This window comes from Rutidosis leptorrhynchoides, chromosome 2 (genome assembly GCF_046630445.1).
Source record: "Rutidosis leptorrhynchoides isolate AG116_Rl617_1_P2 chromosome 2, CSIRO_AGI_Rlap_v1, whole genome shotgun sequence".
Lineage (NCBI taxonomy): Eukaryota > Viridiplantae > Streptophyta > Magnoliopsida > Asterales > Asteraceae > Rutidosis > Rutidosis leptorrhynchoides.
In genome coordinates, this window is record NC_092334.1 from 710,676,260 (window position 1) to 710,693,136 (window position 16,877).

Consider the following 16,877-nt stretch of genomic DNA (forward strand, 5'->3'; position numbering starts at 1 on the left):
AATAATAATTATTATTATTATTATTATTATTACTATTATTAAAAATATAAATGTTGTATTCTTAATTATAAAATGAGTATAACATTTACATTCACCTAATACCTAAAATATATTATTAAACTGTTTCATATAAACAAACCCGTGATTTCACGGGTCATTTTACTAATATTTTTCAAAATTAAAAATTTACGTGTAACATTTTGATATGGGTCTAGGCGACCCGAAGTTGATACCCTGTTATACATATGGTCGGATCTTAGTTTTGACCCGAAATATACAACGGCAACCGTCTGCTTAAACCCTACATTTCTCAAAACCCTCGTTTATCTGCTCATTTTGTGATTCTTCTAATCAACTCATTCTTTGTTTTAATTTATTACTGTATAAATCATGTATCGTATCGCTACAGCATTGAATTCCTCAATCAGGTATTATACTCTATCTCCGTTGGATATGTGTATTATGTTTGTTAATAATTGCTAGGTTCTTCGATACTTAAATGAGATCTCATCAGTTACTTAATTATTTGTTTATAGGTCTTCTACTTCAAGGAAGCTGGTAAGTTAAAAATCACCCTTCGGTTTCTCTTCAATATCGTTTGATATATTTCGGTATGGAACATAAAAAGGGGAAGTGAAATGCTTCTTTACTATCGCAAAATGTTAATTACTGAAATCATTATCATTATTATCTTTTATAGAACAAATTAGTAAGGGTAGTTTTAGATTGAACTTACAGGGCACTTCTTTTTTAATGTTATAGATGATCCTAAAAGTGTTAAATATATGAATTGAGGCTATTGTCGTTGCACAATAGAGAAATTTATATTAATTTGTTTGTCAAACAAAACTTAAATATGCAATGAAATCCCGATAAGTGACTACATATTTCTCATTAAAGATGAGCTGTAGATTAGGTGGTACTTTTTTAAATGAGATGCTACCTCATTTATCCATCCATCTATTATATTCCCTTTAGCAAATTGCATGATTGACGTCTTTTTATACTATTCAATGATTCGAAAAAAAGGTATCTGGTAGAGTTTTCGGGATCAGAAACTATGTTGCAAAAGATATTGAATTTGGGACTCGAGCTCGGGCTTCCATGTTGCTTGGTGTGAACCAGCTTGCCGAAGCTGTCAAGGTCACAATGGGGCCGAAGGTAATCATCTTTAGTTCTTTTCGCAAAACCCAAAATTGTTACAAATGATACGAATAAGAATGTTTCAGTTCAGTTTGATTGAAACCGATAATAGTGATCTTCTCACTCTTGTTTTTTATGATGCAATCAGGGATGCAATGTGATTATTGAGCAGAGTCATGGAAGTCCTAAAGTTACAAAGGACGGTGTTACTGTAGCTAAAAGCATCAACTTTGCGGAGAAGGCTAAAAACGTTGGTGCTAGTTTGGTTAAGCAGGTCGCTAGTGCAACCAATACCACTGCTGGAGATGGTAAATAATCATGCATCATTAGCTATATGACACAACGGGGAAACTTTAGGATTAAAATGTTTTTTGTTTTATTAATTATTGTCCATATTTGAACAGACAAATGAAAAGGTTCCTTTAACCAAAAAGTTATATTTGTGCTTAGCTAACATGTGTTGAGGTTATGTTATGTTCTAAGGCATTGTTTGTTGATATATATGATATGATGCTATTGCAGGTACAACTTGTGCCACTGTTTTGACACAAGCGATATTTAACGAAGGTTGCAAGTCTGTAGCTGCAGGTGTGAATGTTATGGATTTGCGTAGTGGTATCACTATGGCTGTCAAGGCTGTTATAGCTGATTTGAAAAGTCAAGCACTAATGATAAGTACACCAGAAGAGATTACACAGGTTTATACTTCCATCGAATGCTTTAAATTTATGGAAATAAACGTTCGGATATATTTTTCGAAAGTGTTTTTCGGATATTGAACAATCAGAATTAAATAAATAGATGTAATTATAATTCCTGAAAAACATAGAGTTTTGATGCTCATTTGCTGTTTCAATCTGTAATATCGGTTGTTCGAGTGTTTTACGTTTTTATCTTCTAAGAAATTAATACATAATATGACTAAAAATTACCATATATTGAAAGCCTTATCCAAACATTAAACAATGATTATTGTGACTTCAAGTTACAATAGTGTTTCACAATGTAACATACCTACATTGTTTTCTTGTATTGTTATGTTTAGGTTGGCACTATCTCTGCAAATGGGGAGCGTGAGATCGGTGAACTGATAGCTAAAGCTATGGAGAAAGTTGGAAAAGAAGGAGTCATTACAGTTGCTGTAAGAATTAATAAAACCACCCTTTATTTATTCATGTTTTTAGTTTGATTTTTAATTAAATTAATTTATCTAATAATCTTGCAGGACGGTAATACTTTGTTTAATGAACTAGAAGTTGTTGAGGGTATGAAGCTAGGCAGAGGTTACATCTCTCCTTATTTTGTGACCGACGCAAAGACACAAAAATGTGTATGTATAAGTTGCAACTTCTGATTGCTTACTTTATGAGTAAATTCCCTCGTGATTTGATAGTTTTCCTGAAAACGATTCCGTGACTTCTAGTTTAGTTTTTTGATCCCTAATCAGTTTCTAGAGCCCAATCAAGTGATAAGTTAATTTCCTTGAAGTTAGTTTTTGATAAGAAAACGCCATAGAAATCGAAATGCGGTTTCAGAAAAACATTTCATAGCATTTACTAATTAGTTTATTTTAGCTTCTTCGCTGTTTAGGAAATACCTGTATATATTGATGGTATTTGGTCAAGATCTTATATTCTTTTACAATTTGTTTATTCGAATAAGAAAAAAGGGTCATGAAAATGCAGATGCACAAAGACGTCTTAGGTTACCCTTGTGCCCACTTTTGTGCTTGTTTTTGTTAGCTACCAACTTAGCCGTTGTCTTTTTATTTAGTGCCACTTAAAGACAATTTATCCTAAAAACAAAACAGCATTTTTCTGCTAGTTTCTCATATTTTGTGAATTTGTTTCTTTGAATGTAAGCAGGAATTAGAGCATCCATTGATCTTTATTCATGACAAAAAAATATCAGACATGAATTCACTTGTCAGAATCTTGGAGCTAGCCGTAGAGGTAACTTATTTACATATTTTTATCTCTTGTTTGGGTCTGTAGCCTAGGATTAGAGGCCGTGAAATCGCATTTCAAGCGGGTTGGTAAACTGGTCAAAGGGTGTATTTCTATATTTGTGCAGCTTGTGTTTGCCCAAGCTTCAAAAAAGTTTCCTTCCTTCCAATTATTAAACTCATATAACTAATTAGTTTGTTAAATGCGATTTCACAAAATATATTTTTGCAATAAAGTGAATATATGTCTTATACATTTCAATACACTTCAGATGAGTTTTGATTTGTTTAACCCGTTAGAGAAAAGCACTATAGTTGCCATTTTTTCATTGGTTATGCTCTCATTTGGACGTTTATAACATTTGTATCATCAATTAAATCATTGGAACAGAAACGTAGGCCTCTGCTAATTGTGGCGGAAGATTTGGAAAGTGATCTGCTGGCAATGCTGATCATTAACAAGCATCAAGCTGGACTTAAGGTAAGTGTCCAAAATTTACTTCAGAACCACGTTTCACAGCTATTTGATTCCACTAGTAATCTCTTGGTGTAGTTTCCATAATAATACAATTAAAATGAACTATCCAATTTGTACTTGTAGGTGTGTGCAATTAAAGCTCCTGGATTTGGAGACAATAGGAGAGCCAATCTAGAAGATTTGGCCGTGCTTACCGGAGGGGAGGTAAGCAAAATTGGCCCACTTATATGCAAGTTGATCAAAATTGCCCCCTAATCAGAACCTTGTATGTTGCCATCTCTATGCACTTATAAAGGTATTGTGCAGGTTATTAGTGAGGAACGTGGATTAAGTCTTAGTGATGTTAAACTTGACAAACTTGGTACAGCAAAAAAGGTTGGTGTTGGTCTCTAATGTTACCGTGAAACATCTGTGTCACTGAATGTTATCTGGATTTCATCTGAGTTTTCTCATCTACCAGGTTACTGTTTCTGTTGATGATACCATTATTCTAAACGGTGGTGGTGATAAGAAGCAGATTGAAGAAAGATGTGAGGAATTAAGGTCAACCATTGAGAACAGTACTGCCATGTTTGACAAAGAAAAAGCACAAGAGAGGTTGTCAAAGTTATCAGGAGGCGTTGCGGTCTTCAAGGTATATATCTTGAATGAAGATTTGCTAGTTGATATGTGCGGGTTGGGTTGAATAAATTTGGCTTGGTCCATGATCACTTTTTTTTTTTTTTTTTTTACCTTTCTTAAATTTCATATATATGACATATCATTAGAAAACTGTTAATTGAATAATTGGTCCTGTTTCATTATTGATTATTTGATTTTTCGATTTTTGGATATTTTAACTTATGAGACCTATTAAATATAATACACCCAACTTGAGGTATTTTGAGCTATTGTTGCTCAATAGCTGCTTTCTTGAGATTGCATTTGTTTGTATTCTGCAGGTTGGAGGAGTTAGCGAAGCAGAAGTCGGAGAAAGAAAAGATAGGGTTACCGATGCTCTAAATGCTACAAGAGCGGCTGTGGAAGAAGGAATCGTTCCAGGTAAGTTTCTGTCATGAATGGAAGAGGGAATATGTGTATTCTTGTGTTTAAACAATGAATATTATATCTAATGCAGTATGTGAACAGTAAATATGGTTATGTTAAAGCTATTTTTGTAGGGGGCATTTTGTTGTTTCTTGTCGTTATTAATTAGTAGATTGAGGATTTGCAAACTTGTGACAAAATGTCGCCATGTAATTTCATTTATAGGTGGTGGGGTTGCCCTTTTATATGCTACTAGGGTTCTTAAAAGCCTTGAAACTGCAAATGAGGATCAGAAGAGAGGAGTGGAAATAGTCGAAAATGCTCTCAAGGTTTGTTCTTGTACTTTGTTTTGGTACTTCAGTTATCATCAAGCGATGACCATTTTTTGATGTAGACATCCATATGTGTTGTATATAGGCACCTACTTCCACAATAATCGCAAATGCTGGTGGTGATGGAGCCATGGTTATTGGCAAGCTATTAGAACAGAATGATCCCCATTTTGGATTTGATGCTGCCCAAGGTTGGTATTTTATGTTTAAATCTGATTATATATGACTAAAAATAAAAAGTTTTCAAGTTCAAGATCCTGGTTTATACATGTCCACTGCAATATAATTAACGATCTCAGACTAAATTTATATAGCCTACTTTTTTTTTTATCTTTGTTTGATAGGCTTATACTCGCATATTACAAACTGACATTTTTGGCAAAAAAAGTTCTTTTTGGTCATTTTATCTGTTAAATCCAGAAGAAAAGAAGGTAAGTGGAAAGAAAATTTAAAAGGTGTGTTCCCAATTATTTTAAATGAAATGAAAAGAAGCGGATGGATGATTTTTTAGTGTAATTTTTCTTTCATATCTTTCATCCCAAACTGGGAAGATCTCATTTTCATTACTTTTATTTCCTCACTCCCTCCTTATGTCTTCTAATTTTGTGTTTTTACAAATCTCGGGAACATAGAGTAAATAAAAAAAAAAACTATAAGTAAATGATCAAACATGTGATTATTACAGTTAATCATAAGCACATCAAAACATTTCATCTACATCATTATTGATTACTACCGAGTGAGTTTCTCATTCTGATTAATCATTCTCAAACTGGATATCCAAACATCCCTCGAGTCTTTCTTATTGGGTTAAAATGGAACAATAGAGGAGACTGTTAAAGGTTTTTTTTTCATGTTTAATCAGGCAAATATGTTGACATGGTAAAGGCTGGAATCATAGATCCTCTAAAAGTTGTAAGAACAGCCTTAGTAGATGCTTCCAGGTAAAAGCTTATATAATAAGTTCCATTTTCCATGAAACTTGCAATAATTTTGTTATGGTACCTATGCTGAAACTACTTTTTTTGGTCCATCGTTATAATTACAAAGGAAACATGATGATACTTACTAGGTCTACATGATTCTCTTATACACGTCTTTTACAGGTTGTGTAACAGTTTCAGGTATAATTTAGGCTGGGTCTAAACATGTTGAATTGACATGTGCACCACCACCATTTTTATCATTTTTGTTGAATTTCACAAATAATTATTAGTATACTGGGTATGATTACAGAAAGACAAAAATAATAATAATCAATTCAGGAGGGTTGTGCATACTTGAATAGGCTTTGTGCATCTTTTGAAACGTTTTATTCATTTTATCTATTTGACCCCACTATCAACATGATACAACTCAAAACGACGACCCTAAATCTCACAACTGGGTTAAAGTTTGCACTCTTTAGTCTTCAATGGTCAAATGTTGATAAGTTGGTTGTTAATTTTTAAGCCTATAATGGTGAAAGGTAGGAACCATATCTCTCTTAATTTGCTAACAAGTAGTACGTGTGAAAATGTGCAGTGTCTCATTGCTGTTAACGACCACAGAGGCTGCTATCGTGGACCGTCAAGGAGAGAAAAATCCACTTGCAAATCGGATGCCAAACATGGAGGATATGGGGATGGGATTCTGATTTTAAGCCAGAAAAAATAGTAGTCCCAGTTTCAACATGTGGGCTATTTACGGGCAAAGCATTAACTTAAATGTACTACATACATATTGACGACATTCTTATTGAATTGTATCATTTCATTTATACAGAGTTAAAAAGTTCTGCTACATTCTGGAAAGTATAGTTGTTAGTGCATTTCCTGTAGGCAAACTTTGGTAGCAAATGAGGCTATATAGAATTATCATGAAGTTAATTTTGGAACATGGTAATGATATTTGTTGAAATTTGATTTCACATGGTCAATTTTCATGCTTTGTGCATGCTTCATTTCTTTCTTATTGAATCATATTTTCAAAGCTCTTTTATACGTTTTTTGACTAAAGTTTCAAAAAAATATGGATAGTACTTTATTTATGTATACTTTCCAAAAATTCATTTTTATGTCGCTTCAATAATATGTATGTTTTTATATAATAATGATAGTGATAAATTTATTTTAATAAATGATAATGATATAATAATTATTCTTACTATGATAAAGTTTTAAAATATCATTTATTAAAATAAATTTATTTAAATTTTGCCGGAACAGACCTGCAAAAAAACCAAAAGAATATAATGTGGTCACCGGTTTGAAGTCTCCATCGGTATTTGATCATGTTGGGGTGGTTTCGATGAATAAGTTGAGATTAAAGAAGATAATGGTGGATGATAAGAGTTCGGATGTCGAGTCAAATGAAGATCAGGAAGTCGGATAAGTTGCTAGTTTTGATGAAGTGAGTGTGGATCACTATAATTTGGCGAACTTCCCTTTGTTGTCTAAAAATGATGGTTGTTAACGTTTGATAGAGCAAGGCAAGGTGATTGATGGCTCTTCTTCAACCGGTTTTCAATACAGTGATGAAAAAGTTTGAAGGTGATCGGGTTGTACAATAACTCTAAATTTGTGTCGAAACTCAAAGAGGGAAAACGTCGTAAAGTTCATGGAGCCGAACTTGATGGGTTTTACAACGAAGGTATTTGAGTTCTTTAGGACGTTGGTTTCTTTTTTCGGCTTCATTGTTGTGTAGTACAGACATTGGTTTCCTTTCAGTTGTTCGAGTTTTAGTGTTTGTTTATTGGTTTGTTGAGTCCCTAATGTATGGTTTCGTTAGTTAGTTTGGTGCTTTGTTTCACTTGGTTTGTTTCTTGTTCCTTGCGTTGCCTCATTTGTAGTTTCGGCTCGTTTTGTTTGTTTGAGCTGTAGTTCTTGATTGTAAGTGTTGTGCTTTTCAACTTTACGGCGAAATACATCAAATAGTTTCTAGTTTTTTAAAAGGATAAAAGAACTCGAAAGAGGAATTGAACATACCTTTTTTCTATAGGATTTGTCTAAACATAGCTTTAAAAGCTATGCTTAAGAAGTCTAGACATATAAATTGTAATTGTACATTGCTTATAACTAACCACTCTCTACATATAACTACTTCGATGGACAATAAGTGTTTAGGTTTTTTTTTTTTTTTTTTCTTTTTTATTATTATTTTTTGGGCTAAATAACAGTTACTATTAAAATAAAAGAAACCTTCATCAAAAGATAAATGATTCGTAAACCGATACAAGAAAAGGAAATAAACGAACTACACAAGGTCTCGAAAAGAGTAAACTAACCTAGGCTAACCTATGTAAAGATCCGTCCTAATCCATAAGAACGAATACAATAACATATGATTACATCGCGAGGTATTTGACCTTTAAATGATACATTTTACAAACATTGCATTCGTTTTTAAAAGACAACCTTCATTACATCGAAAGTTAAACAGGCATGCATACCATTTCCTAATATATCAATCCATCAATGACTTCTTATCAATCTTGATGAACTTAATGACTCGAATGCAACGTCTTTTGAAATATGTAATGAATGACTCTAAGTAATATCTTTAAAATGAGCAAATGCACAGCGAAAGATTTCTTTAATACCTGAGAATAAACATGCTTTAAAGTGTCAACCAAAAGGTTGGTGAGTTCATTAGTTTATCATAAATAATCATTTCCAATAGTATAATAGACCACAAGATACTCATATTTAGAAAACAATCTGTGCAGGTGTACTCCTGCTGTAAAATCATTCATATGAAGAACACCAGAACCTTTCAAACAACTCACCAACGGTAGCTAATGTGTGCGTGCAATGCAAAATCATCACACCGTGGAAGTTAATACAATATAATTTTTACAACGGGAGCTAATGCGTGCGTGCAATGCAAAATCATCTCTCCGAGGGTAGCTAAAACGGGAGCTAATGCGTGCGTGCAATGACAAAATCATCTCTCCGTTACTAACTACAAAGTCGAATACAATACAATACAATACAATACATCAAGAGCTAATGCGTGCGTGCAATGCAAAATCATCTCGCCGATGGTAGCTAAAACGGGAGCTAATGCGTGCGTGCAATGACAAAATCATCTCACCGTTACTAACTACTAAATCGAACTATTTCGGGAGCTAATGCGTGCGTGCAATGACAAAATCATCTCGCCGATGGTCGATAATACAATCTTTATAGAAATCGAACCTCCGAATCCAAATAATTCCATCATAGAATGTAGTTTTGAATATTTGTGTCTATTTCGTCAAATGTTTATAAAAGCAGTTCATGTATTCTCAGTTCAAAAATATATCTCAAAGCATTTAGTAAAACAGTTATAAAAATAGCGCATGTATTCTCAGTCCCAAAAATGTAAAGAGTAAAAGGGAGTAAATGAAACTCACAATACAATATTTTGTAGTAAAAATATTTATACGACGATACTGAACAATGCAAGGTTGGCCTCGGATTCACGAACCTATATCATTTGTATATATATTAAAACATATTCTTGTAATCGAATAATTCTATTTATTATTATTAATGATGTATTTGTTATATTTAATAATTTATAAGTTTCATTATTTATTTATACATTTTCATTTTTATATATAGAAATTTTAATATAGTTAAGTTATGTAATTTAAATATATTTGTGTATATGTAATCTTTATTTATACTTATAACCTTAACAATATCTTTAAAACTTTTATTTTCATAATCATAATAATTTTAATGTTATTGATAATACTAATAATAATAATAATAATGATAGTAAGTATGTTACTTTTAATGATACTATTAGTTTTAACAAAAACGACAGGTTTGAAAATAATGTTACTTTTAGTAATAATGGTATTACTAATAATACTAATACTGATAATAATAATAATTATAATAATTTTACTACTAATGATGTTAGTGATAATGATAATACTAATAATAATAATGATATTGTTAAGAATGATATTTATGTTAATACTAATAATAATATTAATACAAATAATTATAAAAATGATACTAATACTATTATTAGTGAAAAAAATAATGATTTGTATCATTTTCCTAATAATAATAACAATATTAATAGTAATAATCATAGTAATATTAGTAATACCTATATTAGTAACAATGATAATTCTAAAATTTACCTATATTAGTAACAATGATAATTCTAAAATTTCCATAATAATACTTTTAATGATATTGATAAGGATAACAATAATAATAATAATAATAATAATAATAATAATAATAATAATAATAATAATAATAATAATAATAATAATAATAATAATAATGATAATAATAATAATAAAAATGATTACTACTTAAAGGCTCAAAAAGATAACAAATCGCCCAAGTCGGGACTCGAACCCACGACCACCTGCTCACCCGAACCAACACTTAACCACTAGTCTGTTTCTGATTATCTGTAATAACTTGAAACCTATTTATATTAAATCCGTCTATCTATCTGGTTCCCCTTTCTTCTTCAACAAGACATGATCGACCACAGACCAAAATTAATCACAGAAACCAGTTTTAAAAGTTGAGTTAAGATGTGAAAGTGAAATGGAAACATTCAGTTACTTGTTGAATGGATTTAACAGAAAAGAAATTGAAACGTTTAGCAACAGTAGATACGCAAGAACATATAAGAACTCAAAACGTGTTTTAAAAATCTAGACACTTTTAGGTTAAACTTACAACATGAAATAAGTTGAAAAACTCTTTTAGAAACTACCTGTACCCTTAATTAAACCTAAAACCTCAACTGGAAATTGAATTTCGCGATGAACAAAAAGGTTGACTTTTGAAAAATAAACTTTGACTTTGAAATTCCAACTCAATTCGAAAAATTGAAGGTTGAAACCTTACATAAAGTTCGTTTGGTGAATTCCTAACAAGACTGCATTATTTGTTTTTGAAAATAAAGATGAATTCGTGTGTTGGGAAAAATGAGAGCAAGACAGAGGTCGTTGGTTTATTTTCTTCAATTTTTGTTTTCATTTCTCTTATTGAATTGCAACAATGATTTAAAGAGTATAATTGAGTTCAATTACAGTAACAAGATTCGTTTAAAACTTGTTTTGTAGCTTAATTGATTCGATAGATTTAATCACAAGGACAGAAGAAAAAATGAAAAAAATAAAACGATTGCTATCACTCTGTAGTTGATTCCTGTTAAGTGAGATGGACTGGTAACGATTTGCAGACAATTCAAAAAGCATGGATTACGATTTGCAATTGAAATTGTAGTTATCTGTGTTAAACTTTTATAGTTCATAAATATTAATAATAATAAATATATTAATATTAATAATAATACTAATAATAATAATAATTATATTAATAATAATTATAATTATAAATAAAAATAATGATATTAACTATAAAAAGGATAGTAATATTATTAATGATATACTAATAAATTATATTATTTTTATAACAATAATAATAATGATAATAGTAATATGATAATATTGATAATAACAATAAATGAAAATTTTATTAAAATACTAAGTTTAATACTACTGAATAATAATAACAAATCATATATACCAAATTTTTCATATCTATATATTATATATTGAAAATAATAATATTACTACTACTGATGTTAATATTAATATTAATATTAATAATAATAATGAAAGCAAGTATAACAACTATATTTTAAACTCGTAATTAAATTTAATTTATTAATACTACACATTATTAATTGATTATATATAATATAATATACAATAACATATTTTGAGTATTTACTATTTATACATACAATTAACAATTATGTATAGAAGTCACACACACACACACACACACATATATACAATTATATTTTAAATATAAAGTAGATAATCATATTAATTATATATATTAAACAATTAAACTCATAGTATAACTTATACATTTAATACATTGTTAACGTTGACAAATTACGTTCGAAATCATTTATACACTATATATTTAAAATAACAAGTTTTAGTTATATTAAGTTATCTTTCATAGTAATTAAATCCCATAATAGTTTATTAATATACTTAATTTATTATATACAATTATTTACATACACAATTATTTATATATGAATTTCTGATTATAATTTAAAGGTTCGCGAATCGTCGGAAATAGTCACAGGGTACATGAAAATATTAATATAGTTCAAAAATTTTGAGACTCAGCTTTACAGACTTTGCTTATCGTGTCGAAATCAAATAAAGATTAAGTTTAAATTTGGTCGGAAATTTTCGGGTCATCACAACCTAACTATACGCTAACTCGATACTAGCCCAACAATGCCAAAAAACAAAAATGCCCAAAGAATCCTACCAAAGCAAAAATTCAAACTAGCTAAACAATCACACTGCCACACAAATATTCCAAACTCTAAAGCAAAAAAGAACGCTTTAAACAATAACCAATTAACCGGCTTTAGAAGGTAGTTTTTTGTTCCTTTCATCCAGATGACGAGAAGTCATCCCGTGGACCTTGTCAATATGTACTCCCTTACTTTTTCTAGATTTGAAGTTGAAAGAGCTAATTTCATGTGCATTATCATTGATGATCGAACTCGGGACACTTGGTGGAATTAAGCCTTGATCCGTTAATCCTTGAAAAAAACCCTAACGTAACTATACGCTAATTCGATAGTGGCTCAACAATGCCAATAAACAAGTGTTTAGGCTTTTGATAGATTTGATAGAAAAATCCTTTTCTATATAACATAACAATGGGCATAATTATAATTATAATTATAATTATTCCTTAAAATTTGGCTGTTCGCTGTTACTGACTAGCATGGTTGCAAAAATCGGGAGAACTCGGCGAGAACTCGGAATTTCATTCCTGGCGAGAACTCGTTTTGAATTCGGTCAAAAAATCGGTCAACGACCAAAAATCGGTCAAATCTCCAAAAAATCGGTCAAATCTCGGAAAAATCGGTCAATTCTCAGAAAAATCGGTCAAATCTCAAAAAAATCGGTCAAATCTCGGTAAAATCGGTCAAATCTCAAAAAAAACTTGATAAAATCCCAAAAGTCAACGAAAGTCAACCGCCGAGTTCTCCCCGAGTTCTCCGAGTTCTCGTTTTGGAGACCCTGCCGAGAACTCCCCGAGAACCGATTTCTTCCTTACTACTAGTAAGTTACTAGTACTACTACCGACCCCAAACTTTATATTTTCTACCGCGATAGGGCTCGTTTCTTTCATTTACAAATCTCAATCTCAATCTCAATCTCAATTTTGTGTCTGATTTTTGTCGTCATTATCTAGTCAACGCAATCTCAATATTGTCTGCAATCGTTCGTTGAGTTGTATATTTTATCTAGGTTTGATTTCTCTACCCCCTTTTTTTTTCTTCCATGTTTCTTTGAATTTATATTCATATGATTACAGTTAGAATTACGTTTTTAATTGCTTTGATTACCCCTTTGTTTAAGTAATACTACTATACTATATAAAAAAACTGATCTGTATGCACCTCGATTTTAGTTTTAGGGCGCGTTAATTTGTTTCCTTTGATTCATGAAAACTGAATGTAATCTAGTATAATATAATTCCTTTATTATTATACATTTAAAATAAATAAAAATACCAAATAAAGAACAACAACAACAACAAAACCCAATACCACGTGAGTGGTGTATGGGGAGGTGAGATGTAGATAATCCTTCCCTTATCCGAGAATAAAGAAAGTCATTTCTCCACCCAGAGTGAAACACTCTCAAGAGTAGAGAAAGTCATCCTCTCTTTATTCGACGGATAAAGAGATTGCTTCCGAGAGGACCTCGGGCCTTAAAGTAGGAAAAAGTTTTTTTTTTTTAGATTACTAATAATAATAATAGATAAAAATACTAAAATAAAAATAATAATAGACGCCATGAAAATGGTAGAATCAAATTTCCATGGGTTTTAAATTCTGCCTGGAATTTAATTTAGGCTCTAATAGTCAGTCAAGTCGCCAATAAATCGACGATTGTTGTCGACTCAATAGAGCTGCCTACCAAATAAAGGAAATTGTCTCAAAATAATTACGTTACTTAATGCTATGTAATACGGAGTAGGACAATAGGAAATTGTGTATAACATTTACGGAGTATTTGAGGGCTCTATTAGAATTAGATTACCTTTTTGGAACTATTTTAGTTTCTTTACATTTCATTTCATTTCTCTCTATAATAGAAGTCTGGAACAGAGTGTTAGGAATTAACCTGTTCAAAGCCCCCTGTTTTCCTAATCATATTATTGTAGTTAATTTATTTATTTTTTTAGAACAACAATAAGTTTTGGTTATATAATGATGTCCTTAGTGTTATTAATTGCACTTTTAGTTTATAAAAATACTTGCATATGGCTGAATTTCAAATATGTATACGTATAACCATATGTATAGTTGCTACGATTCTCCTTTGTCATGACACATATGTAGTGATGTCCTTTTTAGTATATACTTGTTCTTGCTGTGCTCATTTTTTCAGTCGTACTTTGTATATAAATAAATGCATAGAAATGTATTAAGTCAAATGTTGCATGATAATTGCTGTCAAACTCATTTCTCCTATGATTTTATCTTAACAAAATAACTGAATGAATGCCACCTAGGATGATTTATTCTAGTACAGCTTTAACCTTTACATGTATGTTTGATCTTGTTACCTTATAGGATGATCACTACCTTAATTGTTATTGGTTTTTGTATTTGTTATAAATAGAGATACAAATCGATGATTTTCTCTTGATTGCTTAGAATAATCACCTCTATACGAAACATCCTGAATTAGTATTGGTTGTTTGCAGGGAACAGAAAATATGAATGTAAAACCAACAGTTGCCTTGAGGGCTATACTGGTTGGAGGTATAGCCGCATTTGCTAAGTTAGCAGGAGCTGCGAAAGCTGCAGGCGGTGTAAAGCTGGGTGCCGCTGCAGCTGCTGTTACGGCTGCTGCTACTGCCACCATGTCAGGATCAAAACAAGATGCTAATCAGTCAACCAAGTGAGTGTTTTGTACATGTAGATAGAATGGTTTCTCGAATAAGCTAGTCATTGCGGTTTGTCCTGATATGTTTGTGAACTTTGGGGTTTAATTCGGCCTTATAATTTAGGAATGATTTTTGTGCTGATGAATTGATAAAAGTTACTTGATTTTAGTTATAATGATAATAATTTGACATATACACGTCTTGAACTAGAGTATCTGCCTATGAAATGGATGATTTCTTTTGAATATATAGTACCTGTTTTATGTGTGGAATGCATTATCCTTTTTTTCTATTTGATTAGAAAGATGCTTGTAGTTGGATATCATTTACTATCGGTAAGTAGCTATTTTCATATCGTTAAAGTTCAAATAACGTGCCATTTCACGTTAACTTCAATACAAGAAGATCCTATTTAGCACAAAAAGCTCACTCCATGTGGATGGATATGTTTTCTCCTCCAGGATATTCAAAATTATTTGGCAAACATATGAAGCGTGATAAGCTTTGTTCACGTAAAAAGTTGCTTTAAAGATCTTGACTCTGTTAAGAGTTTGAATGTAAAATAAAGAAGGGAATGCCACCATTTTGAAGAGACGATAAACATTTAATAAAATGGTAATCGTAAGTCGCAACATGTCTACAACATCAAATTCAATATAAACTTAAAATCGCTATAAAAAGCCAAAACATATCTTTGGTGCCAACAAACGCAAAATAGTACAGTCCCAAAGGATGCTAAAACATCTTACCTTTTCAGTTGTATCGTCAAATAATTTAATATGGACAACCAAGCAAAATCTACCGTTGCTTGCGCTCGGGAGGCTGCTCGCTGTCGCCAGTTATGCTGCCCGTCCGCGGTTCACAGTAAAACATGTAAAATGTCATTGCATTAAAACCAAACACAACTGCATTACCACAAAAAGATTCATGTTATTTGCAATATCGCATGTAGCAAAATACGAATAAAGGATCAGCATCGATTAGGGACAAAATAAACAGATTTTCGAAAAATTAACAACAGATTCTAGCAGGTTGAAAGTCACACATAGTGTTGTTTTAAACCATATAACTACCTAACTCATTTTACTTCTGAAATAATACTCGTATATACTAATTGTTCATTAAAGCTTTTATAATCTTCGGTGATCAGGCCAAACCAATTTCAACCTAATCCAAAAGATTTGACCAATTTTGACCCATTATCCAACCTGATGGACAGCCTTCAAAGCCACACACACTATTTTCCACTTGTGATTAAACGCTATCAGGGAAAGTGTCACCTTCTTTTTTGGTATTGACATCTTCTTCTTCCTCATCTTTATCTTCATCGTCGATACCTTTGAACTCAACATCTTGAGCAGGTGCGCCCATAAACCATGAAACATCATGAGGTATTATTTTGTATCGTATGGTTAGAAGGGTAAAAATCTAGAAGGTTTTTCCCTGTTCGGGCTACCCGGGAGGGCGAGTAATCCGACCCCACACTCTAATGTACGCAGCCCAACATGATTACTCTCTGGCTGTTTCCAACCCTTCCCTGGCCAAATAAATAAAACGTCTCATGTGACAAGAATTCAGGCATCAACTACTAATCCAACTCACGAAATAGAAGCCGGCTCTCACCCAATATCATAGCATAGGCACATAATGTACTCAAAACAAATACCATGACAGTTACATTTACAGTTACAGTTACAGTTATAGGAGGTAATGTGGATGGGTCTGTGACCAAGTCAAAAGTGACTCGAGTTTTGAAGAGCCAGATTGATATTTGTGGGGTCAGATTGAGTATATCCCAGAAGCAGTTGTGAATATAACTATATAAGATGCCAACTAGTTAGAATCACAAAACAAAATTAGCAATACTCCTTATACATTAAATTTAAATATTCAAATATAAAATGCTAAGAAACTGTGAGGACGAAGTAGACATTTGGCTACTTCAACCCCGTCTGAGCAGTTCCAGTTTAGTTAATTTTTATATTGTCTCGTTAAAA

The 16,877-nt window shown here is 31.6% G+C and overlaps 2 protein-coding genes across 2 annotated transcripts; both read left to right on the forward strand.

The window, feature by feature from the left end:
* Positions 1 to 318: 318 nt before the first annotated feature.
* On the forward strand, positions 319 to 6,870 carry LOC139894198 (chaperonin CPN60-like 2, mitochondrial). The gene is made up of 17 exons (XM_071877407.1): positions 319 to 428; positions 537 to 558; positions 1,030 to 1,161; positions 1,292 to 1,451; positions 1,666 to 1,841; positions 2,189 to 2,284; positions 2,369 to 2,473; positions 3,009 to 3,095; positions 3,480 to 3,569; positions 3,690 to 3,770; positions 3,873 to 3,941; positions 4,027 to 4,200; positions 4,508 to 4,607; positions 4,818 to 4,921; positions 5,010 to 5,115; positions 5,790 to 5,868; positions 6,449 to 6,870. Exons 1-17 carry the CDS (start codon positions 391 to 393, stop codon positions 6,558 to 6,560), a joined length of 1,731 nt encoding a protein of 576 aa, XP_071733508.1. The 5' UTR covers positions 319 to 390; the 3' UTR covers positions 6,561 to 6,870.
* A 6,223-nt stretch (positions 6,871 to 13,093) lies between these two features.
* On the forward strand, positions 13,094 to 15,107 carry LOC139894199 (uncharacterized). Its single transcript, XM_071877408.1, has 2 exons — positions 13,094 to 13,229; positions 14,698 to 15,107. The coding sequence occupies exon 2, from the start codon at positions 14,710 to 14,712 to the stop codon at positions 14,896 to 14,898; it is 189 nt and encodes a 62-aa protein (XP_071733509.1). The 5' UTR covers positions 13,094 to 13,229; positions 14,698 to 14,709; the 3' UTR covers positions 14,899 to 15,107.
* Positions 15,108 to 16,877: the final 1,770 nt, after the last annotated feature.

Coding starts and splice junctions, on each gene's coding strand:
- LOC139894198 (XM_071877407.1), top strand. CDS start 391: ATGTATCGTATCGCTACAGCATTGAATTCCTCAATCAG. Junction 2,474..3,008: donor ACGCAAAGACACAAAAATGT/GTATGTATAAGT, acceptor GAATGTAAGCAG/GAATTAGAGCATCCATTGAT. Junction 4,201..4,507: donor GAGGCGTTGCGGTCTTCAAG/GTATATATCTTG, acceptor TGTATTCTGCAG/GTTGGAGGAGTTAGCGAAGC.
- LOC139894199 (XM_071877408.1), top strand. CDS start 14,710: ATGAATGTAAAACCAACAGTTGCCTTGAGGGCTATACTGGTTGGAGGT.